This window comes from Malania oleifera, chromosome 5, assembly GCF_029873635.1.
Source record: "Malania oleifera isolate guangnan ecotype guangnan chromosome 5, ASM2987363v1, whole genome shotgun sequence".
Lineage (NCBI taxonomy): Eukaryota > Viridiplantae > Streptophyta > Magnoliopsida > Santalales > Ximeniaceae > Malania > Malania oleifera.
In genome coordinates, this window is record NC_080421.1 from 49,640,046 (window position 1) to 49,666,988 (window position 26,943).

General features: G+C 34.8%; 1 protein-coding gene across 2 annotated transcripts in view; it reads right to left on the reverse strand.

Moving 5' to 3' along the window:
* Positions 1-20,965, reverse strand: part of LOC131155731 (CLIP-associated protein) — a 47,258-nt gene extending 26,293 nt beyond the window's left edge. The window contains exons 1-3 of one of the 2 annotated variants that reach the window (XM_058109095.1): positions 20,452-20,965; positions 9,878-10,033; positions 9,690-9,752 (exon numbers count right to left, since the gene is read on the reverse strand). In XM_058109095.1, coding sequence (XP_057965078.1) covers positions 9,690-9,752; positions 9,878-10,033; positions 20,452-20,784 — 552 coding nt within the window. In that variant the 5' untranslated portion in view covers positions 20,785-20,965. The remainder of the gene's footprint in view (positions 1-9,689; positions 9,753-9,877; positions 10,034-20,451) is intronic. The other variant, XM_058109096.1, reaches the window with a different exon arrangement.
* Positions 20,966-26,943: the final 5,978 nt, after the last annotated feature.

The following is a 26,943-nucleotide window of genomic DNA, read 5'->3' on the forward strand; positions in this document are numbered from 1 at the left end:
CCAACTGCAGATCAAAGGATTTTCCTTCGATTTGTAACATTCAATTCAACATACCCTACAGCAGTAGGCTTCATAGCTGCATACACAGATTGCGAGAGGAGAAGAGAGAGAATGAGAGAGATAAAGCGAAACATCCCTCCCATTTCCAGGGGTAATTCTCTCATTTTTAACTTACGTTTAAGGGTTATTTCTAGGGTAACTTTTCAATCTGAAAATATCATTCAAGATGGCAATGCAAAAATCAAAACTGATGTTGGATCTTGCAGTGCTGATGATTCAGATGATGATGAGTTGATTTTATCTCAAGTGGATATAAAGGGAATAATAATACACAACATTAAATAACACAAACAAAAACACTTGCTATTCAAGTGATTCAAAAATATTCATGCACTACATTCCAAACATAATCCCCACAGCACTGCAAACATACCACATTTCCAAAGAGCAGCTCTATCCTTCTTTCTTCCAAAACCCTCAAAAAAAATAGCCAACATTTCTTCCACCAATGCCACAAACACAAGCTTCTCCCAAGATGCCAAATAATTTACTCCAGATGCTCCAAGCAAACACAGTGTAAGAAAAAATTAGCAGTAGATTCAGAATTCAAAAAACAAAGCACACAAACATTAAGGACTTCAAAAGTCCCCTGATTTGCACAGATTATTAGTATTGAACTATTGATTCTATTATGCAGAATCAGCCAAAAGAAAGCTTTAATCTTTAAGGGAGCTTTAGCCTTTCCAAATACACAAGTATAGAGGTAAACAAAAATTGGAAGGGGTCAAAATATCAAAAATATATTTACAAGAATATAAACCCAACCCCCCCCCCCCCCGGCGGATCCAAAGCCCAATAACGACAACAAGGAGGAAAGTTCCATCAACTCTCTTATCATTTAGATATCTTCTGAAATGGAAGTTCCAAGAAACCAGAGGGCTAACCGAATCTACCACAAAGAAAGAAATCATACAATCCTGCCCTAAGCTCATGGTTATTAAAATCACGATCTACATCATAGGATCATACGAATCTACGGTCCAAATTCACCCAAACGATCCAAGTCGCAACAAAAATTGGAATCAAGTAGAATCAAGGTATAATCGTAAAAGAATCAGCAGAATCGTAGAATCGGAATCATAGAATCGTACAGATCCGACTCTGTTGCCTGGATTAGGATTTTTTTTTCCTTTTTGGGCTTCAATAATGTGGCTCAATACATGTTTTTATACGACCAAAGGCCCCAAAAGGTTTATGTTTGGTTCAAAGTCTTCTAAAACTGGGGCAAAATGGATCCCAGCCTCCCATCAGTGAATAGATTCAGCAGAATCTGCACCTGATTTCCCTGGAGTTCGACATCTCAGTCCTCTACTCATTGAAATTCAGCAACCCTGCACCTGAATTTCTCTCCTGTTGGACAACCAGAGAGCCATCCATCTGGTGCCTGATGTTTGAGCAGCAGCAGCTTGCCGTACTGCTGTTTTATCAACAGTTCTTTTGCGTTCAACAACCAGAGTTCCTGTGGTTCAACAAAAACTCAATGCTCGGTGCTCAGTGCTCAGTCCTCTTCCTTCTTTGGTGTTCGACAAGAACACATCAGTCCTCTTCAACAGAGTTCTTGTTTGATCAGCAGCAGCCAAGAAAAGAGCCAAGCCAGCTGGCCCAGCAGAGCTGTGGAGGTATGCTTTGAAGCAAATTTTTTGCTTCTTGAAAAGACTCAATAGTGAGCACTGTTTTTCTTCTTCTCCTTTTCTTGCTCTTCTTCTTTTTCTTCTTTTTATTGTTTGAACTTTTTATTGTATTTTTAACTTCTTATACTTACTAAGTTACTAACCAAGTTTTTAGTCTTAAGTGTTGGCATAAAGTTCCACATATATGATTTTTCAATATTTATTTTACATTGAAAGTAGAATCTTGCGATTCTTGATCCGATTCAATGACTCGATCCTGCTGACCACTCAAATGGTCCCACTTAGAATCCCGATTCTAACAACCTTACCTGAGCTCAATCAAGAGAGACAAGGATAAGATGTGGATCGAACATCATTCCCGAACCACGGATCTTTCCGAAAACAAATCCAAGAACCCCTTCCCACCACAAAATTAATGTGCGTGAATAAAGGATAAATCTGAGAAATAGATCTCCATGGACTCTCTAAAGAACATCGCAAACTAACAATGGTATCTCATCCATTCACACCAAACCCATGCTTACTTCTAATCACTTTATGCCAAAGGGCATAATTTTCTAAACGAAGATGCCATAATCATTTAGCTAGGAGAGAGATATTTTCAGACACCAAATTTCCAAGACCCAGCCTTCCCTCCATTTTAACTTGCATATCTCATCCCACCTTACTAAATGATCCTGGAAATTCCCAACTCCAAACCATAAGAAATCTCTCATTATTTTCTCAATCTTGTTTGCAGACTCCACAGAAATTTTAAAAATGGAAAAATAATATAAGGGGATACTAGATAAACAGGCCTGAATAAGGGTGATTCTAAACCCTCCCCCTCAAACCCCAGGGAAAAGAGCACCCCTTCCATCATCCCAGCCTCTTGGCCACTCTTTCCACTACAATGTCCCAAAAGCCTGCAGATCTAGGTTTGCCCCCAAAGGGAACCCCAAGTAACCCAAAGGCCAATCTAAAAGACCACACCCCACCCCAGAAGCCTGCTCCCTAACTCGCTCAAGAGGCACATTAATATTTGCTAACCCACTTTTCCCCAAATTTATTTTAAACCCCAACACCCTCTCAAAGACATGGAAGATACCCAAAATACATCTAAAAGAAGGGTCATTATCATCTAGAAATAAAATATTATCATCTGAAAACTGAAAATGAGAAAAACATGACTCCCTCTCTCCCCACTTCCATGCCGTTCACCAACCCCCAAACCACAGCCCTATCCACCATTCTAAAGTTGAAATTACAAATTATAGAAACAAGCTTAACAGATGTAGCATCAAGGAGGAGGTTTCTTATCCTATTAGTCATGACAAAAGTCAAGATAATAACAGGGTTAAAGGTGTTTCAGCCATTGAATTTCATTTTCTAGATAAGTTCAACAATATATGTGAAACCAGCTTCGCAAAGTGGTATCTGCAACAAACATCTAATTTTCTAAAGTTGAAGGTGCAAATCAACGCATAAATGGTGTGTTAATCCAACACTTCAAATCTCGAGAACAAGCTTTTCCCAATTGGGAGAGAAAGAGAAGGGCAATAAAAGCATCAATAAAATGCTAGTTAACTTCTGTACTTTATTTTTAGGATTGTTTATTGTTTCTAGAGGAATGTATCTTAAGCACAATTGTAATTTTCCTTTTTTATGAACGTGATTTCCGTGGTTGATTTTTTTTCTTTTGGTTAGAAGACAATTTTATTAAAGCAATAAAAAAAAAGTACAAAATAGAGGAGTCCTCCTCCTCCCTGGGTTACAAAGATACATAAAACTACAAACTACTAAAAGAACCAGGAAGAATAGTACAAGTATCAATTACAAGAGCACTGCCCTCCAATCTCTCATGAGGTTGAAAAAGTGGTAATCTCCAAAAAAAGCCAAGGGAGTGCACCCAAAGGAATGGAAGGAAAGTCACTCTATCTCAAAGTAACCATGGACAGGTTATTTTCGTGAGTTATTTGTAGGGTAATTTTCAAGAGTTCTTTAGCAATTCTAGTTTTCCAATTACACAATCCAAAGTTGAGTTTATTTTAGATGTTTCTTGCTTTTCAAACATGTTGACTGGTAATAGGATTGCCAAGTGTGGGATATATAGAAGGGTTGTCGTCTTTTGGATTTTAATTTAATAATAAATGAATGAATACCAATTTTCTGGCACAGTACTCTCTTCTGACCATGTGGAATTTCATGGTGGTTGCAAGCAAATTTCTCACAAACCCCAAATGAATTTCCTAAGTTCTATCCCTTTTCATCAGTCCTCGTCATCTTCTTCTTCCTCTTCTCCTCTCAGGAACAGTTTGCATGCACTATTCACAACAGCTTAACTTCTATTTTGCCCTTCTCTTTGCAACCCTAGTCACTATCCTAATTATCTATCCAATAAAGCCCTAAAACCTTAGAATTTTTTCTTGGTAAATAAAAACTTAACCGCAGTTACATAAAATCATAGTCCATTATGCTGCACAGAGTTTCCAGCTATCTGTTCCATGACTCCATCTATTCCACTCTTCTTGTAATTAAACGTCAATTAAATATATCCTTAGTAAGCTTCTAAACCTTGGACCCACTCTCTACCATAATAACAAATGCTAAAATCCCTTAGGAACCAGAAACGTAAACTACAAATAAAAAACCAGCAACCTGTTTGGTTAATATTTGTAAAACTAAAACAAATTAAAATTTTAATTAAAAAATGTTAATTTCCATCCTTAAGTCAAATAATATTATAAACATAATTAAAATAATAAAATATCAAAATAATACATAATAAAAATAAAAACAATAATAATTATTTTACTTAATTGTTACAACAACAAAACCAAACTTTAAGTTCTATTAGGTGGGGTCGGCTATATGAATCATTTTCCTCCAATTTATGCAATCATTTTCTTTGGACAAATTCAGGGCTATCAAATCCTTACTATCTCATTCCAAGTTACTTTACGTCTACCCCTACCCCTACCCCTTCTACTGCCCCCCACACTAACTAAATCACTCTTCCTCACTGGAGCACTATATGACCTACGTTGCAAGTGCTCAAACCATATAAATCGTCCTTGACTCCCACCCTTATCTTATCTTATCTTCCATAGGAGCTACACCTAACTTACCGCAAATATGTTCATTCCTTAATTTATCTTTCAATATTATACCACTCATCCATCTAAGCATTCTTATCTAGACAGCTTTTACTTTTTGGATATTCTGTTTCTTCGTTGCCCAACATTCCGATCCATATAGCATAGCTGGTCTTATAGCTGTCCTATAAAACTTCCCTTTCAATTTTAAGGGTATATCACAAAGCACACATGAAGCACTTCTCGATTTTACCCAACCTACTTTAACTCTATGCTAATCATCATCCTCAATTTCTCCTTCAGTTTGCATAATAGATCCAAGGTATCGAAATCTACAAGTGCTATTTATTTCTTCATCATCAAGTTTAACTTTGTCTCTAATATTCCTCCAATCATTACTAAAATTACATTTCATATATTCCGTCTTATTTCTACTTATCCTAAAGCCTCTAGATCCCAAAGCTTCTCTCCATAATTTTAACTTAACCTCTACTCCGCCCCTAGTTTAATCAATCAATACAATATCATCTGCAAACAAAATACACCCTAGAACCTCATTTTGAATGCTCTTAGTTAGTTGGCCCATCACTAAAGCAAAAAGATAAGGGCTTGAAGCAAATCCTTAATGTACACCTATGGTAATTGAAAATTCTCTAGTTTCTCCATCTATAATCCTTACACTAGTCATTACTCCATCGTACATATCCTTAATGACATATGTATACCTACTACATATACCTTTTTTTTTTCTAAAACCCACCTTAATGACATCGGTATACCTACTACATACACTTTTTTTCCTAAAACCCACCATAGAACTTCCCTAGGTACCCTATCATATGCAAGTCCCTCTTCTTTCTCTAAAATTTTCCATTAATCTTCTTAAAAGATATATAGCTTCTATGGTAGATCTCCCAAACATAAAACCAAATTGATTTCCTGAGACCTTCGTTTCTAGTCTTAACCTTTGTTCAACTACCCTTTCCTACAGTTTCATCGTATGACTCATAAGTTTAATTCCACGACAGTTATTACAATTTTGAATACCTCCTTTACTTTTGCAATTAAGTATTAAAGTTTTTTTCCTCTATTCATCTGGCATTTTCTTAGTTTTTATAATTATATTAAATAAATTAGTTAACTATATAACTCCATTATCACCTAAGCATTTCCAAACTTTAATTAGGATGTTATCCGGTCCTATAGCTTTTCCATTTTTCATCTTTTCTAGTGCACACTTAACTTCATTAACTCTAATTTTGCGAACAAATCTCATATTTTTAGTCTTTCCCTCATTTGTTAATTCTAAGTTTAGGTCTTATATTTGGTTTTCATTAAACAACTTACTAAAGTAACTTCGTCATCTATCTTTTATGTCCTCGTCCTTAACCAGGACAATATCATCCTCACTTTTTATACATTTTACATTTCCTAAATCCTTACTCTTCCTTTCTCTAGCTTTAGCAAGTTTAAATATATCTCTTTCCCCTTCTTTTGTATCTATCTATCATACAAACTATTAAATGATCTGTGTTTAGCTTCACTAACAGCCATTTTTGCATCTTTTCACGCCTCATAATACTTTTCAAAGTCATCCATGTTTCTATATTTTTGCCATGGTTTATACCAAATTATTTTTGTCTTTACGGCTTTTTAGACATCTTTATCCCACCACCAACTTTCTTTACTATTCGAGAATCTTCCCCTTGATTCACCTAAAATCTATTTTGCTATCTTTTTAATAGAGCTAGCGAATCTACTCCACAGAGTATTTGTTTCTATCCCATCCTCTATGATCCAATCCCCATCTTTGATCATTTTATCTTTAAATTTTATTATATTTTCTCCCTTTAGGTTCCACCACCTAGTTCTCTTACACAGGTTTATTTTCTCTTTTTTCTTCCATTTTTTAATACATATATCTAACACTAAGACTCTATGTTGTGTGGTTAGGCTTTCACCTAGAATAACTTTACAATCCTTGCATGATAAACGATCTACCCTCCTAGTTAAAAAAAAATCTATTAGACTTCTATTTTGTCCACTTTTAAAGGTTCTTAAGTATTCTTCTCTCTTCTTAAAGCAAGTATTCATTGTAATAAAATCATATGACATAGTGAAGTCTAAGATCATCTCCTCATACTCATTTTTGTCTCCATATCCATATTCTTTATGTATTATTTCATAACCTTTATTATCCCTTCCAACAAGTCCTTTCAAATCTCCTCCAATGAATATTTTCTCAGTCCTTGCTATGTCTTGTATAATACTATCCATATCTTCCTAAAATTGTCTCTTAAGATTTCCTACTAAGCCTACTTGGGGAGCATAAGCATTAATGATATTTATTATCTCTTGGCCTAATACCATCTTGATTTTTATAATTCTATCCCCTACTCTGTTTACATCAACAACGCTATTTTTTAAGTTTTTTCTACAATAATTCCTACTCCATTCTTATATTTTTCTTTTCCAGTGTACCAAAGTTTAAATCCTAATTAATCAATTTCTCTAGCTTTCTCCCCCACCCATTTAGTTTCTTGAAGGCAAATTATATTAACTTTTTTTCTAATCATTGTGTCCACAATTTTCATGCTTTTACACATAAGTGTCCCTATATTCCAAGTTGCTAATCTAATCCTTGTTTCATGAATAAGTTTCTTTACCTACCCACGTCCAAAATGATGCGGGAACCCTTGCATATTTGACACCGTACCTGGGCGCCAACACGGCACGTCGCTTCGAGGCGATGACCTAGCCCACCCTTGCCCACTTTTCACTACACTCAAGTGGTACAAGTGCAACGCATCGCTCGTAAGGGACGCCCCAGTCATCTTAGTAAAACAAAAATTATGTGTCAGGAATAGTCAAGATAGCTCAGCCGGTGGAGCAGAGGATTGAAAATCCTCATGTCACCAGTTCATGCTTTCAAATTTTACTTTACAATACAAATTTTATTGTACATGACAATTGAAAATTAATAAAAATATTTTATCATTGGCTTTATTATTTTTTATTTTTTAAAAAATTTATGTGCATTTTTATTTTAATTATATTTAAATGCATAAGATCATTTTATTTTTATTTTTATTTTTATTTAATAGCATATAAAATGAATGATTTAATTCAAAGAACTATTTCTAGATAATAATTTTTTTTGCAAACAGGTTGCCAATACAACTGAAAACCATAAAATCTAGTTTTACATTTTTTCGCAAACAGCTGAAAACCGACAATAAAAACAAAAAACTGGCAACATAAACAAACACACTTTTATAAGTTGTTTTTTCACTATACAAAAACCAAAACAGAAAACAGCAATAATACCATAAGGGCCCTTAGACTTAGTTTCTCCAAACAAAGCACTCATAAGCCTGTAGGCAGATCCTTAATCTGCCCTGTGTCAATACATTACATATATTGTACAAAATTTAACTTACAATGACAAAGGAATACATATGGTAGTCATTACGTGAACAGACAACCATACAATACAAATTGCAACAATAAAACATTTATATTAAGTATAAATTGCATGCCTGTTTTTTAATTTAAACAAAATGTAAATGTATGTCATAATACACAATATTATGCAATACATCATAAAATAGGTTATCCAGAAAAACAGTAAAACACTACAATATAAGACAAAAGAGTTCTATGCTCAAAAATTAATAACAAATAACAAATTGTGAAAGACTTCAAAATATCTAATTACAATCGTGCAAAATCTTGGCATACTGGTTATGAGAATTCAGAGGCAGATCATTGCCCTTTATTGGCTTGAGCCTCCATCAATGTAATCCCAAACAGTGAAACCAATTGTGAAAAAGTTGCAACCATAGAAGACCAGAAATAATTATATCCTAAAACTGAGTAGATCCTTATCGGGAGTCGGGACCATAGTTGTCAAATCGAGATTCGAATCGTGAAACGAAATTCCAACCTTGGGAATCGAGAATCAAATTGAATTGTAAGATTCAGTAAATTTTCCAAAATCAATTCTAAATGACATGCATATGTTGATATACAAAGAGCAAGCAAAATAATAAAATACATTTGAATTTTGATTAAAAAAATCATATTTCATGTTTATGCTGTCCCTAAACAAATGAAAAGAAAGAGAATGAGCTAGCAAATATTAATAAGGAACTTTATGCTGTTTAAGGGAAGGAATCGAGAAAAAATAATAAAAAATTGAAATCATGCATATAATTTGTCAGATTAAAAGAAAAAAAGAATTAACCTAAGAAAATGATAATAAGTGAACAAAACTACTAAAAGAACTAACTTTTGAACCTTAGCAATATAAAAAACATGAGTACAATTTACTCAGCGAGTGTTCCACCCCTTCTTCTCAATGGTAGAACACTATATAGTCTATACTCCTAGAGTGAAGAATGGTTTTGTGAAGGCAACATAGGACCTGAATTTCTATTTTCTCCTCTTTTTAAGCACAAAACTGACGTAAATAAGGAATGGATGGTAATCATGTGAGATCTCTCAAACTAATTAGGTTCGTCAGGATATGATAGGTTTAGAATCATGTGAATCGATAGATTCAAATCAATTCGATGAATTCCTGAGCTGAATCGATAGATTTGGCAACGATTCAGTTGATTTTAGATCGCTAGTAAGATTTGAATTGATTTGGTGCAGAATAGATACGAATTGTATGAATTGAATCATGAATCACAAGATTCTAAACTATGATTGGGACATCCATTCTTAAGCCAGTCATGTACTTTTTTTTCTTCTTTCTTATTAGAGTTGCAGGGAAACTTCCAACCAAAAAAAAACACATCATAGTAGCAATTCAAATGTGTGAACCGATAAAATAAATCAGCTACAGGATAAAATTAAATCAATTAAAAAAATCCTGGCCACGATAATGCAATAATGAACAGGCAGTGGTTCCACCAACCTCAATGCACAATATAGCTGCTTCTCTAACACCATGATTTGAATCATTCAACATTTGCAAAATCTGACAGTCCAAGGAAAAAAATAATGAAAAAAAATTATCAAACTCTTCTCTCAAAAGAATTATTAAAACAACAAAGAAAAAAAAATAGTTGGTACTCGACTCGCAATACAGTTTTAAAAACATACTGGAGGTAGAATAGCCCGCTGAAGAGGAAGCTCGGTAGATGCAAAAAGACCAATTGCAGATGTTACAGTCCGTGCAAACTCTTCTCGTACTCTCCAGCTTTTGTGTGTCCAGGCAAAAGACCCTGCCCTTTCAACAATTATAGTAGGAGAAGAAACCTGAAACATGCATAACACATAATTCATTTTTCTATTCTTCTTCAATGAGATCACAAATAATAAAACCAGAAAGAATAGCCTCTTCTAAGAAAAATATAACATTTCACAGTTAAGTGTAATCACTAAGAATCCTGCTCATTTTCAACTTCCTACAATCAGAAAGGGTTCTACCTTGCAGTACATGGTGTATTTAATTGGTGAATAATGCTACGATTTTCAAGAAGCAAGTGATTTCTTATGAAATACGGGCATATAGTTTCACTTTCCAAAGGAGCTTCAAGGTTGATTTAATATGCAATGCGATTAGCATGCTTTTCTTCATTAGAAATTTTCCTAGTTCTCTACTCTTCTTTTGTGCTTTTTATTGATTCTAGAGAATATATTTTCATATTTTTGGGGTGATCCATGACCCAACAGCAATGGTGTTACACTCAAAACTTGAGGGAAACAGGTTCAAGTCGCAAAAACAGGCTCCCCAAATGTGGACACAAGGCTATGCACATCTACCCTCTCCAGATCACCAATATGCTGTGAATCAGGATGTGACCACTAAGAAACAACGTATCTAAAAAGCAAAAGTTGTTAAAATGAGAATGCCAAGATGGATGAGTAGTATAACGTTAAAAGATAAATTAAGGGATGAACATATTTGTGGTAAGTTAGGCATCCTGCATAACACCTGTGGAAGATACGACGTGGGAGGAGCAGCAAAGATGGGAACCTGCAACATAGACCAAATAAGACACAATTGAGGAGGACTGAGCTAGTTACTTGGTAGTAGATGGAGACCTAAAATGATTTTAAAAATGAGATAATGAGGATTTAATTGTTGGAGGAAACTGCCAAGATCATGGCAGAAAAAGATTCATGTAACCGCCCCACCTAAAAGGACTTAAGGCTTGGTTTGTTGGTACAATTACTTTTGATTATTTTATAATTTTTTATTGCTTGGTTTGTTGGTATAACTACTTTAGGATTACTTTATACTTTTTTATTGATTTGAGATTAGTTTGCAATATTTTATTGTTATAACTCTCTTCTTCCTCCTCTTCATCTCTTCTTTCGCCTCTCTCTAATCCATCTAGTTTTTCAAATTTTCTCTTTGGCTATTCTACATCATATATATTTGAAAACCACCCCAAAACTCCCCCACAGACATATAATTTGAATAATCTTTAATCAGATTCTAACTCAGAAGTAGGAATAAGGGCATGACATATATAAAGAGAAAGGCTAAAAAACACAATATTATAAAGATCTAAAACTGAGCAACAGATTCACACCTATACAGATTAGATAGCTTGGTAATACACTAGAAGTCAGACCAAATGACCGCAAACTTTATTTGCTTACCTCTGGCTATTGAACGGAGCAATTTCTTGCTGTAAAAAAAATGTTTCACAACCCTGATAAAACTGTTGTTAAGAAGAAATCATCTCTGAATATTTGAAAAGAAAGATGAAAACTTACTGAGATGTTTTAAATGAACAAAAGGACAGTTTCATAATTTTATGTAAATATCTGAATAGGCAAGTTCATATTATTCAGAAAATAAAACTAAGGACAGACATGGAACTCAAAACTCATAAAAAAACACAGAGGCAGATTTTTGCCTTTAAATTTTAATTTCCAAAGCCTTAGATCCCCCAAAGAAAGACTGGCTTTTAAAAAAGCTTAAAAAATATTTCACCAAACGCCTCAAAATTGGGTTTTTCTTTTAAAGGAAAACCACCTCTCCTCCCCCCCACCCCCAAAAACCCCCACAACCTACCCACGCAAAAAAAAAGGAACAAAAAATTGTGTGGCCAAAAACAAGCCAAATGTAGATGGGTCAAATTGTAGACCAATATTGATTTACCAAAGCGTCATATTATGTAATAGCGACGTGATCCTAGTTTCCAACAAAAGAAAGGTGCACAAAAAAAATTTTATAGAGGAAGTTAACATCATATTGTTTTGAAATCAATAGATTGCACTATAAACAGTCTGCTGCACTTTGTCAAGTTGACTACAACAACAACAAAACCAAGCCTTAAGTCCCACTAGGTAGGGTCGGATATATGAATCTTTTTCCGCCAATTTATGCGATCACGGACCATTTCTTTTGACAGATTCAGGGATATTAAATCCTTACTATTTTCTCCCAAATTATTTTAGGTCTACCCCTACCCCCTTCTACTATCCCCCACAGTAACTAACTCACTATTCCTCACTAGTGCACTATGTGGCCTGCATTACAAGTGTCCATACCATCTGAATCATCCCTCCCTTATCTTATCTTCTATAGGAGCTACACCTAACTTACCGCAAATATGTTCATTCCTTAATTTATCTTTTATTGTTATACCACTCATCCATCTAAGCATTTTCATCTTGGCAACTTTTACTTTTTGGATATTATGTTTCTTCGTCGCCCAACATTCCGATCCATAAAGCATAACTGATCTTATAGCTGTCCTATAAAACTTCCCTTTCAATTTTAAGGGTATTCTACGATCATGGAGCACACTTGAAGCACTTCTCCATTTTAACCAACCTGCTTTAACTCTATACATTACATCATCTTCAATTTCTCCTTTAACTTGCATGATAGATCCAAGGTATTGAAATCTACAAGTGTTATTTATTTCTTCATCATCAAGTTTAATTTTGTCTCCAATATTACTCCTATCATTACTAAAATTACATTTCATCTATTCTTTCTTATTTCTACTTATCCTAAAGCCTCTAGATTCCAAAACTTCTCTCCATAATTCTAACTCAGCCTCTACTCCGTCCCCATGGAACCTCCTTTTGAATACTCTTAGTCAATTGGTCCATCACTAAAGCAAAAAGATAAGGGCTCAAAGCAGATCCTTGATGTACACCTATGGTAGTTGGAAATTCTCTAGTTTCTCCATCTATAGTCCTTACACTAGTCATTACTCAATCGTACATATCCTTAATGACATCAGCATACCTACTACATACACCCTTTTTTATCTAAAACCCATTATAGAACTTCCCTAGGTATCCTATCATATGCTTTCTCAAGGTCAATAAATATCATATGCAAGTCCCTCCTCTTTTCCCTAAACTTTTCCATTAATCTCATTAAAAGATTAATAGCTTCCGTGGTAGATCTCTCAGGCATAAAACAAAATTGATTTTTTGAGACCTCCGTTTCTAACCTTAATCTTTGTTCAACTACCATTTCCCATAGTTTCATCGTATGACTCATAAGTTTAATTCCACGATAGTTATTACAATTTTGAATATCTCCTTTATTTTTGTATATAGGTATTAAAGTGCTAGTCCTCCACTCATCTGGCATTTTCTTAGTTTTTATAATTGTATTAAATAAATTAGTTACCCATATAATTCCGTTATCACCTGAGCATTTCCAAACTTCAATTGGGATGTTATCTGGTCTCATATCTTTCCCATTTTTCATCTTTTTTAGTGCAAACTTAATTTTGTTAACTCTAATTTTGCGAATAAATCTCATATTTTTAATTTTTTCCTCATTTGACAATTCTAAGTTTAAGCATTTTATTTGGTTTTCATTAAATAACTTACTAAAGTAACTACGCCATCTTTCTTTAATGTCTTCATCCTTAATCCAGACAATATCATCCTCACTTTTTATATATACATTTTACATTTCCTAAGTCCTTACTCTTCCTTTCTCTAACTTGAGCAAGTTTAAATATATCTCTTTGCCCTTCTTTTGTATCTAATCTATGATACAAACTATTAAATGATCTGTATTTAGCTTCACTAACGGCCTTTTTTGCATCTTTTCTTGCCTCCCTATACTTTTCAAAATTATCCCTATTTCTACATTTTTTCCACATTTTATACCAAATTTATTTTGTCTTCATGGCTTTTTGTACATCTTTATCCCACCATCAAATTTCTTTGCTATTCAAGAATCTTCCCCTTGATTCACCTAAAATCTCTTTTGCTATCTTTTTAATAGAGCTAACTAATCTACTCCAAAGAGTATTTGTATCTATCCCATCCTCTATAGTCAAATCCCCTTCTTTGATCATTTTATCTTTAAATTTTATTATATTTTCTCCTTTTAGGTTCCACCACCTAGTTCTCTTACACTGGTTTATTTTATCTTATTTCTTCCATTTTTTTAATACATATATCTAACACTAAGACTCTATGTTGTGTGGTTAGGCTTTCACCTGGAATAACTTTACAATCCTTGCATGATAAACGATCAACCCTCCTAGTTAAAAAAAATCTATTTGACTTCTATTTTGTCAAGTTGACTACCTAGATTATAAATGCAGATTCTTTTTGTGCTTTACAATTGTACTAGACATAATGATTAGACAGATATTCTTTTCACTTCATAAGTAAATTTCTAAGCTTCATAAAGCACCCACCCAAATAGATGTCCTCTTTGAACATCCCGCCTACCGTCGCATCCTGCTCGCCCCTTCTGAATATTTGGTGTGAATCACTTAGAGAAATTGGAACAATACCAAATAAAAACTATTTTGTCATTGGACAAGACTATGACTCTATGGACCCAGATACTAGTTGGAGCTACCACCCCCATGTGCACAACCTTATAAGCGGTAAGAACTCCACTGCCCTATTCAGTGTGGCACTCAGTACCAGCTATACACTTAACTTGGAAATCCTACTCCTTGTACTTCAATTGTGACACCATTTCATTAGGTATTGTTAAGCTTTCCAACAGTAAATTCAACTCAACAAAGAGATTTTTGTTTGTACTTCATTCTTAGTTTGGGTTCAAGAGAAAACACCAATGGTTTTTAAACTTCTTGACACTAGCATGGTTTTTAAAATAACAATCTAGAATGTAGGATTAGACAATCCTACTTTGCCAAAAACAATCTGAATCTTACATAGAATCACAAATTTGCATTTCTTTCTCACTGTAATCCTTCAAATTCAAGCAAAAGACAAACAATGGTTGTTAATGAGCTTGGCACTGGCATGGTTGTTAAAATAATGATCCTTCCTAGCCAAAATGATCCAAAATCCTACACAAAATTACAAATCTTGCATGATACTGTAGGATCATAGTAGGCTCAAAGTAAGATCCTAAGATCCAAAAAGTTTAGGTTTTTATCCTTTTACTAAATTATTTATTTTTTTGTTGAATACAACTTGTAGAAGAAATACACAATGGAGAAATCAGAAAGTGATTTTGCTTTATTCAATATTAATTATTAACAAAAATTACAAACTCATGAAATTATTTTAGCACATTGTCGCTTAATAAGTGCTCTATACATTAATGTTATGGTTGACATACCAATTGGTACACTAGTGCGTCGATGATAATAATGAAGATGTCAATAACAAAGGAGCATAGAGAAGAAATTGATGACGACGATTATGGTAGTGATTAGCTAAGTAATTATAGCCTAAATTATGACAGTAATGGAAAGAGGTCAGTTTGGTAGTTTGGCTCAGTTACTTGTTTGCAAAAGGCTCTTTTAGATTTAGAGTTCTTCTTATATAGCTGTATGTCCACTGATTTGTGTTAAAAAAATTCTTCTTTTAAAACTATGTACTCCTTCATTATAAGTTGTTTAATGGAGTTAGCAGTGCAACAACTTGAACCTTATATCTTAGTTTATACAAGGACTATACCATTTGAACTGCTTTCATTGTATTTTCTTAGTTTTGACTTACTATCCAAATTTACAGATTTATAACATTCAGAGTTATGAAAACATAACAAGTAAGTACACTTCTCTCCTAGTGTTGCACGGTTAGTAAAATCTTACACTCCCCCGTCCAACCCTAAGGTCTGGTTTTGCCAACTTCTATAGCAACCCTATCAGGACCACAAACTATGTAGGATCTTGATTTTAAATCTTTGGGCTCTAGATCATAATTTGTTTGAAATTTCCTACATCCTGCACTAAAATTGAACAATGATTTTTCAAAGATTATAAATTCCGATATTGATTTCTCCTCTTACTCTCCTAGCATTTTCGTTTTCCTCCATATTCATTGTCTTACTTTCAAGTTGATTATATAACTTCAATTGGTTTACGTTTGCATTACTATTTGAACAATCCAATTCAACACCGTCAGTAAGTTGACTTGGGTTGTCTAGATCCAATTTCTAATGAATATTTAACTTTAAACTCCTATTATTCAAGAAGGGAAATTTAACCCTTATTTGGTCTACGGAATCAGGCCTAGAATAGAATCAAATTTGAGATGGGAATTCCAATTCATGTGTTTGGTTTGCAGAACCAGGAGCGGAATCTATTTCGGCCAGAATACTAATTCCACCATTTGGGTGAATGGTGATTCTGCCTGTAAGTTGTAACCCATGGGAATCACCATTCAATTCCTGTCTTTATTTTTTAAAGGAACATTGTAACCCTAAACAAATATGTTAATAACGAAAAATACTCATAAATTAAATTACTCAAAATCATAACATCAAAAATGTCCTAAAGTCAAACACAACTCACTCGTCCAAAGGAGAACTTCTTGATCAGACCCCACTGAAACATAATACTTCTCCAGTGAGCTCTTTCTCTCCTCTCGCACGCACACGCACACGCACACGCATATTTGAGTCGCTTCTGGTGAGCTATCTACGGTGAGCTCTCTCTCCCTCGTGCATTGCAGCCAGATTTGATTCCAGCACATGTCTCTTTTTTTCTTTTTCTTTTTTTCCTGTTTTTGTTTGATTCCAGCATCTCTTTTTTTTTCCATGTGTTTTCATTTACCCGTGAACTCTTCTGATTTTGCTGCTGTGTTTTAGTTTTATTCTGGCTCTCACTCACGGCCAATTTTTTGTCTGATTATTTGAAGGCGAAGGAGATTATAGAAAGCTTCAAAATGCCCTGAATCAGAGGCAGATTCATAGGTAAACATCAAAGAGAGATCAACCAAAAGCATTCCTATGAAGCTGTGCTAAAGTTGAAGGTGCAGTATACTGTATACTTATGTCCCAGCCCATGTTTAACCCAAAAAAATCAAAAAAGAAGGAAGAAAAAAAGCATATAAGATCAAGAAACAAAAAATTTACATATTATTTTTGTTTATATTTTCGAAATGGAGTGAAAATTAAATAGTTCTACTGTTGGTGGGGTATTTATGAAAATTGACTAATTTTTCTTTCCAATCCAATCACCATTAAGGAATAACAAAAAAAAAGGATTTTTTTTTTTTATAACAAAAGAAGATTTCATTAATAGATAAAGAATTTACAAAAGGAAAATGACATATCTCCCAAGACAAACTGGGATACTCAAAAATTTGACAAATAAAAATACCCAAGAGAGGAGAGATTATCAAATCAGCATGTTCCTCTAATCTCTTTCAAACTCCTGGAAGCTTGCCTTATCCTTCCCTCTACCAAATCCCACGAAGGATATATCTAAAAAGTCTTCCACCAAAGGAGGGCACACCCAGCTCTCTCCCAAAACACCAAAAAGCATATTCCATATAACAACAACAACAAAACCAAGCCTTAGTCCCACTAAGTGAGGTCGGCTAGAATCATTTTCCGCCAATTTATGTGATCATGGACCATTTCTTTTGATAGATTCAAGGATATTAAATCCTTGCACACTATCTCCTCCCAAGTAATTTTAGGTATACCCCTACCTCTTCTACTACCCCCCACAGTAACTAAGTCACTCTTCCTCACAGGTGCACTATAAGGCCTACGTTGCAAGTGTCCATACCATCTGAATCATCCCTCCCTTATCTTACCTCCTATAGGAGCTACACCTAACTTATCACGAATATGTTCATTCCTTAACTTATCTTTCAATGTTATACCACTCATCTATCTAAGCATTCTCATCTCGGCAACTTTTACTTTTTGGATATTATATTTCTTCGTCACCCAACATTCCGATCCATATAGCATAGTTGGTCTTATAGCTGTCCTATAAAACTTCCCTTTCAATTTTAAGGGTATTCTACGATCACATAGTACACTTGAAGCAATTCTCCATTTTACCCAACCTGCTTTAACTCTATGCATTACATCATCTTCAATTTCTCCTTCAGCTTGCATAATAGATCCAAGGTATCAAAATCTACAAGTATTATTTATTTCTTCATCATCAAATTTAACTTTATCTCCAATATTCCTCCTATCATTACTAAAATTACATTTCATATATTCTGTTTTATTTCTACTTATCCTAAAACCTCTAAATTCCAAAGTTTCTCTCCATAATTCTAACTCAGCCTGTACTCCGTATCTAATTTCGTCAATTAATACATTGTATCATCTGCAAACAACATATACCATGGAACCTCCTTTTGAATACTCTTAGTCAATTGGTCCATCACTAAAGCAAAAAGATAAGGACTCAAAGCAGATTCTTGATGTACACCTATGGTAATTGGAAATTCTCTAGTTTCTCCATCTATAGTCTTTACACTAATCATTACTCCATCATACATATCCTTAATGACATTAGTATACCTACAACATATACCATTTTTTTCTAAAACCCACCATAGAACTTCCTTAGGTATCCTATCATATGTTTTCTCAAGGACAATAAATATCATATGCAAGTCCCTCTTCTTTTCCCTAAACTTTTCCATTAATCTTCTTGAAAGATAAATAGCTTCTATGGTAGATCTCTCAGGCATAAAACCAAATTGATTTTCTGAGATCTCCATTTCTAACCTTAATCTTTGTTCAACTACCATTTCCCATAGTTTCATCGTATGACTCATAAGTTTAATTCCACAATAATCATTACAATTTTGAATATCTCCTTTATTTTTTGTATATAGGTATTAACAAAAAAACATATTCCATATCCTTCAAGAAAATGGAATTCAAATTGTGATTCCAAAAGTTATTTCGTGCAACTTACCAAATTCAATAATTGAATTGCAACGCTAATTCTGATCCTACCTTAATTCCACTCCTACCTCAATCAATTTCCTGCCTTAGTTCCACTCCTACCTTCCCTGCCTTAATTTTGTTCTGCAAACCAAACCCTAGACGGGGGGGTTAACCCCAAGTTTGACATAAAATAGTTCTAGCTTCAAGCATAAAGTTTCTACTCAAATTTTGCTTATAAGATATAAGGCTAAAATTTCAATCCACTAATAAGATTCTTGTGTCATTTGATGCTATTGGGATTCTTGAAGCTATAAAATGAACGACAAATAAATTTTACCTTGGTGACGTACTAATTAATTTACATGGGACATAGCCTCTTAAATTAACGTGCATGCTCTAAATGGGTTTGTGGCATAGTTGTACAAATTTATTGGAGAAAAATGTACAATGATACTCATACATTAAAAGAGGATGTTGAAGTGTTTATAAATGTATACTTCAAACATAAAAGAGATATTCATTTCTTCCCTAACATACTTTTTGGTTCACTGCTAATATAATTTTTTCTCATCAGAAAAAAAATATAACGAGATATTCTTTTTGTAAAGTAGATTAATAATGGCAGAAAATAAAATTACAAAGTGATAATATTCCACTTTTACAAAAATTTATCATGAGAAAAATTTGGAGTAGAATTTTAGATTGTGAGATTTAGGGTTGAAGATCAAAAATGCACCATGTTTCAAAAGTTCATACCAATTAGCAGTTCACTCAGGGTTAGCATTTTCTGGTAATTGTTAAGAACGTTCCGTTGTTTGGGAATCTCAAAAGCTTATGAACCCAACGTCTTGGTCTCAATTCTCATAAATTAATTATTCAAAAATTGGGAACTAAAAATGCATGCAAACTTTACACTTCATTCAAACCAAAAACTTTTTTGTTCTACAATGACCACAATGGAAAATATTTGAAGATATCCTTCAGTTGTTTAATTCAACAACTACCACAATGCAATGTCAAATGCCTCGACATCTTAAACATGACATTAAATCATGGATATATAACTAAGACCACAATCTAAGACACATCAAATAATGTTCACATACTACAAGAACTCATTAATAACAATACAGTAGAATTGACTTACATTTTCCAACTTCTAACCAAAATAACTTTAACTAAGAGAACCGTAGTTAGACCATATGGGAAGATAGACTTCATTAGGGAATGGACCACTCCACCCCAATTCAAAACCCGAATCCCATTCTCAGAAAAATAATGAGAAACCTCTAAGAACCATTCTATGAATAATACTTCATTAGAATTCAACACATAACAATTACAATAGTACTAAAATCAATAAAGAACAAAACAATTACCATCAATTTTCAGTAACATGGGCCATGGATACGGACGAGAAGTGGTAAAAAATCATCTATAACCAAAAGCACGTAAGTAAATTTATCCCAAAAAAAATCCTGGATGCAAATAGTAGAAATTCATTTGCACCGATCACAATGACAACAAAAGGAGACAAAATTCAACAACGTTGGACACATACAGAAAGAGAGTGAGCGAGTGGAAGAGCAAGAGTGTATACCTCCATGAGAGTGAGCAAAAGGCGGCGGGCAGCGTCGCGAACTGGCTGCTTGCCATCGCCCAATCGCTCAACAACGGCAGGCACAAGCGCATTGAAGTGAAGCTTGAGGTGGTCCCCGGAGAGCACGGCGGCGGAGGCCAATGCCTGCAAAGCCCCCTGAGAAACCCTAAAATTGTTGTCCTTCAAGAGATCCAAGCAGACGTCGACCAGCGAGGTGACATCCGACGACGATAGGCTCTTCCTGGAAGCTTCCAGAAGTTGGTGGAGGTGCTCCACGCCGGCCATCCTCTCCTTGGTGTCCTTCGCACGAGCCATCTCCAACGCCTCCTCCATGGCGGTAGAGTGGATAATTAGGGTTTTCGGGAGGCGGATCTCGCGGCTGGAGGATCAGATCTGACAGACGCACCGTGGTGCCGCAAAATTTAGCCGAGGTATTGGTTTTGGGAGCGGGGAGGGTGGGGGGAGAGTGAGACAGTGGGAAAATGAAGAGAGAGAGAGAGAGGGAGAGAGCTTTGCTAGATTGACGGAGGAGACGATATATCTATCCGGTTCGCGCAGTTAGAAAATTCACCGCTCCTTTGCGTAATTTAACAGATTCTACCACCGCCGCGTTACCTCATAGTCAATTTGTCAGCCCCAATTTCATAATTTCCCGAATTTATTTTGCTATTTTTTCTGATTTTTTCCTATTTTTAATTCAAAAGTTAATATTATTTACACACGAGCCCCGATATTTTAGAAAAATCTTTTTCAGAGATTGCATTTTTTATGCCCTTCTCATAATAATAAAAATCTCCTAAAATATTCAATATTACCCAAAAATTTTAGTTTTATTGTGGAAATAATTTTTATTTTCTATCTAATATTTTAAAATAATATTAAAAATTAGTTAACTTATTTACTTTTATAATTTTTGTGAAAAATAAATGAATAATACTTTATAGATTGATATTATTTGCTCGTTAAAATAGCTTTTGTTGCTGTCGAAGATCGAACAGCTTTGGATAATCGTCATTTGACCACAACCATATAAAAAGAGACAATCATAAATAGGTTGGAGGACTCGGGGTGTATTCCGAGAGATCACTCTAATGCTTAAATAAGAAACTTATGGAGGCTTTGAATGGCAACAATAGAAAGAAGTAATTAAAAATGAGATGCTTACTTCCTCTCGAAGCCCCTTTTTATAGCAGTGGAGGTTGACTGTAATGACCTGCTTATTATACTGTAAATTTTTTTTTCCATAGTAATACCCAATATACTAATCCTGACAAATCATAATCAACATAAACCCATGGGTACCAAGGATATACTTGAAATACAATACGGAGACCTAAGCAGCAGGAAACGTAAAATCATATACATACCAAATTACTAATCAAAACAATACCAGAGTTTACTACAACTGTCATATACTTTACACGCATCCCAAAATATCCAAAAGTGGCCTAGGGTCACCACCCAAAAATCTGACAGACCCTAACAAAATAACTTACCCTTTAGACAGAGTAGAATAGCTGAACTCTAACGCTGCGGAGCTCTATCCACTCTTCTATCTGGGGCTACTGAAATATTTATATAGCTGGGGTGAGACACCTCTCAATAAGGAAAATAACCTAATATCAATGTATGGCAGTATGAGTATTTTCGTGTTATACATATAACAGTACATAAATCATACTTGCTAAAACTATCTGTAACATATCTGGCAAAACATATTTTACCATAACATGGTATAACATACTGAATTTCTATACATATAAATCATCTCATATAACCGTATATGGAAAACACCCTGGATGGATAGTTGGCTAGTGTCATGTCTTACCCCCACATGACTGGGTTGTGCGGCTTGAAGGTAGGACCTAGCAGTGGCTGGCAACCACGCTAGATCAACATAAGTTTGTAAGTACCATGGGTTTGCCCCTCCTGGTCCAGACACCCCAAGGACGCCTGCGCTACAATAACCACATCGACTGCCGATCTCCCACTGCCCCTTATGGCAACCGGTAGCACTAACATAAACATGATCGTGATCATATAGCTACGGTACCGTGCTTCGTGAAAGCCTAAACCAAATCAACCAGGTTCTGATAACATATAATATATTTCCAAATAATGATACCAAGCTATTTCATAATAATATATGTCATGCTAATATTTTCATAAAACTTTGCATAACATATCATATAGAATTTATGGCCCTTAAGCTGGCATTTTGTATCTTGTAAATCACGGTCCTTACGCCGGTATAGCATATCATAAAAACCTTCGACCCTTACGCCGATATTTCATATAAAATCTCGGCCCTTATGCCGACATAACGTATAAAATTCTCGGCCCTTACACCGACTTATCATATAAATTCCTTAGTTTGAAAAATCCCTGTATCATTTTAACATTTTCCTAAAAGTAGTAATAACATACTTATTTTGTAAACACAATATTTCATCATCATAATTTTCATGGTAAATATTACTCATGCCACATAAAAGAGATAATAATCTTGTTTTTGATATTATACATGAAATTCATATTTCTGATCAACAGCATTATTTCCAACATAATTCTATAATATATATATATATATATTTATTTGAAATTAAATGCTATAAAATAATAAATATATTTTCATAACATCCTGACTTAGTTTATCCCCTTACTTGACTTCTGGAAAGCCCTTAAAATGACCAGTTTTGCACCCGTAGGGTTCCCCGTTCAACACCCTGTAAATAACATCACCTTGAACAAAACTTCAGTATTTCTTCGAGTGCTACCTATTCTACAACCGTAGGAAAGCCAAATATTAAATGAAAAGCCTTACCCGGAACTTGGGATGGAGACCAAATTAGCCCCACCAACGATCCACTCCAACAAACTTGAAGAGAACTTCCCCAGGATTAGCGTGGCAGCTTCAGATCATCGATCTGACAAAGAACGGATCCAAAATCTTAGAGAGAAGGAGTGGAGGACGAAAAATGCAGTGAGAGAAAATGATGCTTGCAAGTTTCTGTGCTGAAATCCGGATTTAGGGCTATTTATACACCTACCCTCGTCGACGAGCCACGTCACTTTGTCGACGAGGATATGAAAGGATTTTGTCGACGAATGCTTATTCCTCGTCAATGAAAGTTAGAGTTGAAAATAGTCCCTCGGTATCTACTCGTCGACGAGACGCGTGTTCCTGTCGACAATCCCATCAAGCGTGTTCCTTGACAAACGCACTGCGTTCGTCGAAGAGACCCCTGTTGACTTCCAATTACAATTTCTTTTCTCTCCTCCCTCTATTATTTAATTAATATAATTCATCGGGTCTCTACATTCTCCCCTTCTTATAAAAATTTCGTCCTCGAAATTTACTATCCATATGATTCACCATCCCTTAATGTAACGACCTCAAAATTATATCATTTCATTCATATATATATATATATATATATATTATAATCATACCTATGTAGCTAAAACATAAGTTATACAATCATATTTACTGTACAATACTAGAATTTAGTTCATACAGACTATAGCCATAAAACATTTCCTTCCAGTATCATCTATCCCAAAAATACAAAACTCTATCACAAACTCACCCTACAACCAGGGTAATCAAGAAACCCCTATCCGTAAGCCTGATCTGCTCGCGTAATTGGCTCACCTGAAAAATGTTAAAATAATAGGATGAGTCGATACTCAGTAAGTGGAGATATGCTATTACTAGTGTGTGGCGACTAAGTTAAATACACATACTTTAAATAACATCTGAGCTATAATAAAATGATAAGTCTGTAAAGCATATCTTACATTTTTTGCAATTTAAAACATAACTGTATCATCTGAGTTTTTCGACTTTTCATACTGTTAAGATCATACTATATTTATCAATTACTATAAAACTGTATACATATACATAATTGTGCTTTATCCCTAAAACTTTGTATGTCATGATTTGACCTCTCATGACAAGATTGTGTAGCCCATAAGCGGGACTTAATCTGGTCAGCCCTCTAGATAAGTCATTATACTCTACTCTACCTCAGTTTGGCCAAACTGCATACTCTCCTAGGCGTGGGACTGGCTGCTACCTCGTCAAACTGGCCCCCTCAACCCATCGAACTGGGGAGCTGCATACTCTCCGAGCACAGTTGATGGTACCCACATACTATCTGAGATATGTGGTTGCACTCTATCTGTATTAGCAACGGTACCGTGCTCTGTATTTTTTATCTGTATCTATCTGTAATCTTTTCATAGGGATCTGATACTATATATTTACATATATACTCTTTTATTGTTTTCATCATGTTTCCAAAATAACCATAACACTATAATTCTGTACTGTAAATACTATAATATTTGTAGCATCTTGATGTTATAACTGTATAATCTGTCTGTATCTTCTATCTATATAATCTGTCTATATACTCAGAGTGTAATGGCATTTAGGAAAAACATAATATTCTGTAAATACTATATATATACTGATCTGAATAAACATTTGTATATCGTCATATATATATATATATATATATATATATCTTTCTGTGTAATCATTTGAATAAAAACTATATATGTATACACATTCTGTCTATATAAAATCTACAAATATCTAACTATATCTGCACAACTTGATATACTGAAAAACTATATAAAACTCCATATCAAATAATATCTACTCAGGCCACACATACTTTAAAATCACATATTCTGTAAAAACTACATAAATACTGGTATACATGCATGTTTGTAAAATTTTTATTAATATATTCAAATTTCCTAGCATAGCATATTTCCCTTACCCAGTTTTTGAAAAGCCTTCACTGAACTCTGGCCCTACACCAGTATGGTTCTCCACTCAATACCCTGAAAATGACATCCCCCAGAACAAAACATCAGTATTTTCCTGCATACAACATTTCTTATAACCGCAGGGAAAGCATATTCTGAACGAAACACCTTACCTTGAATTTAGGATGAATTCCAAACTAACTCCACAACGATCAGCTCTAACAGACTTGTAGAGAACTTCATTAGGAGCGTCGTGGTGGCCTTAGATCTTCAATCTGGTGAGAAATAGACCCGGAATCGAAGAGAGAGGGAGTGGGAGGCGTTTTAAAGAGAGAGAGAGAGAGAGAGAGAGAGAGAGAGAGAGAGAGAGAGAAAGAGAGTTTTTGCACTTGTTTTTTACTGAAAAATTTGGTTTTTCACTATTTATAGCCCCGGATTCATCGACGAGACATGTCATCTTGATGACGAGTCCTTAAGGAATTTCGTCGACGAACTTCCTCCCTCGTCGACGAATTTCAGACTGCTCAAAAACCTCTCTCGGTATTTTCTCATCCACGAAACCTGTCCTCGTTGATGAGCTCCTTTTATATCCTTGTCGATGAATCCCCTGTGTTCGTCGACGAGATGCTGAAAAATTCCTTGGATTATTATACCTAAAGGCAAACAGTCTACTTATTTTATTACTTACCCTCATTTATGGCAGAAGAATACCGTGGTTACATTTAAAGTTCTGGGAGATTACATATATCTAAAATAAAATTCTCTCAAAACTAAAATACTACTTACTAACTAAACTATTACATATATGACTAACTTGCAAAAGAAACATTTCATAATTACTTACACTTTTCTGTTTACAATTGAATTCCACTAAATAAATGCGGATATTTCTGCCTTATCTAGTTCCTCGAGTTCCCAAGAAACTTCTTCTGTTGCATGATTTCTCCACAGAACTTTCACTAGAGGAATCTTCTTATTACGCAATTCTTGTTATTTCCTGTCCAGAATCTATACTGGTACCTCCTCATAAACTAGGGAATCATTAAGCTCTATTTCACTATAACTGATTACGTGAGAAGGGTCTGGGACGTATTTCCTCAACATGGAGACATGGCATACGTTGTGTATCCTGGACAACACAAGTGGCAAAGCTAGCCTGTAGGCAATCGGCCCTACTTTCTCTAGAATCTTGAGCGGACCAATGAACTTAGGGCTAAGTTTACCTTTCTTCCCAAATCTCATAACCTCTTTTAACAGAGCTATTTTCAAAAACACTTGATCACCGATATCAAATTCCAATTTCCTGTGGTGGGTATCAGCGTAACTCTTCTGTTGGCTCTAAGCTGCACTAATTCTATCTCTAATGAGCCGAACCTTTTCATACGCTTGTTATACGAACCCTGGCCCCATAACTCGCTGCTTACCTATCTTATCCCAATATAAAGTAGAACGACATCTCCTACCATAGAGTGCCTCAAACGGTGTCATGCTAATGCTAGCTTGATAACTGCTATTGCATGCAAACTCCACCAGCAGCATAAACTGGCTCCAACTACCCCCAAAGTCCAGCACGCATGCTCGAAGCATATCTTATAATATCTGAATCGTCCTCTCAGTCTGCCCGTCTGAATAAGGATGGAATGTCGTGCTAAAAGATAACTGAGAACCTAGAGCTTCCTACAAGCTTCTCCAAAATTGTGACGTGAA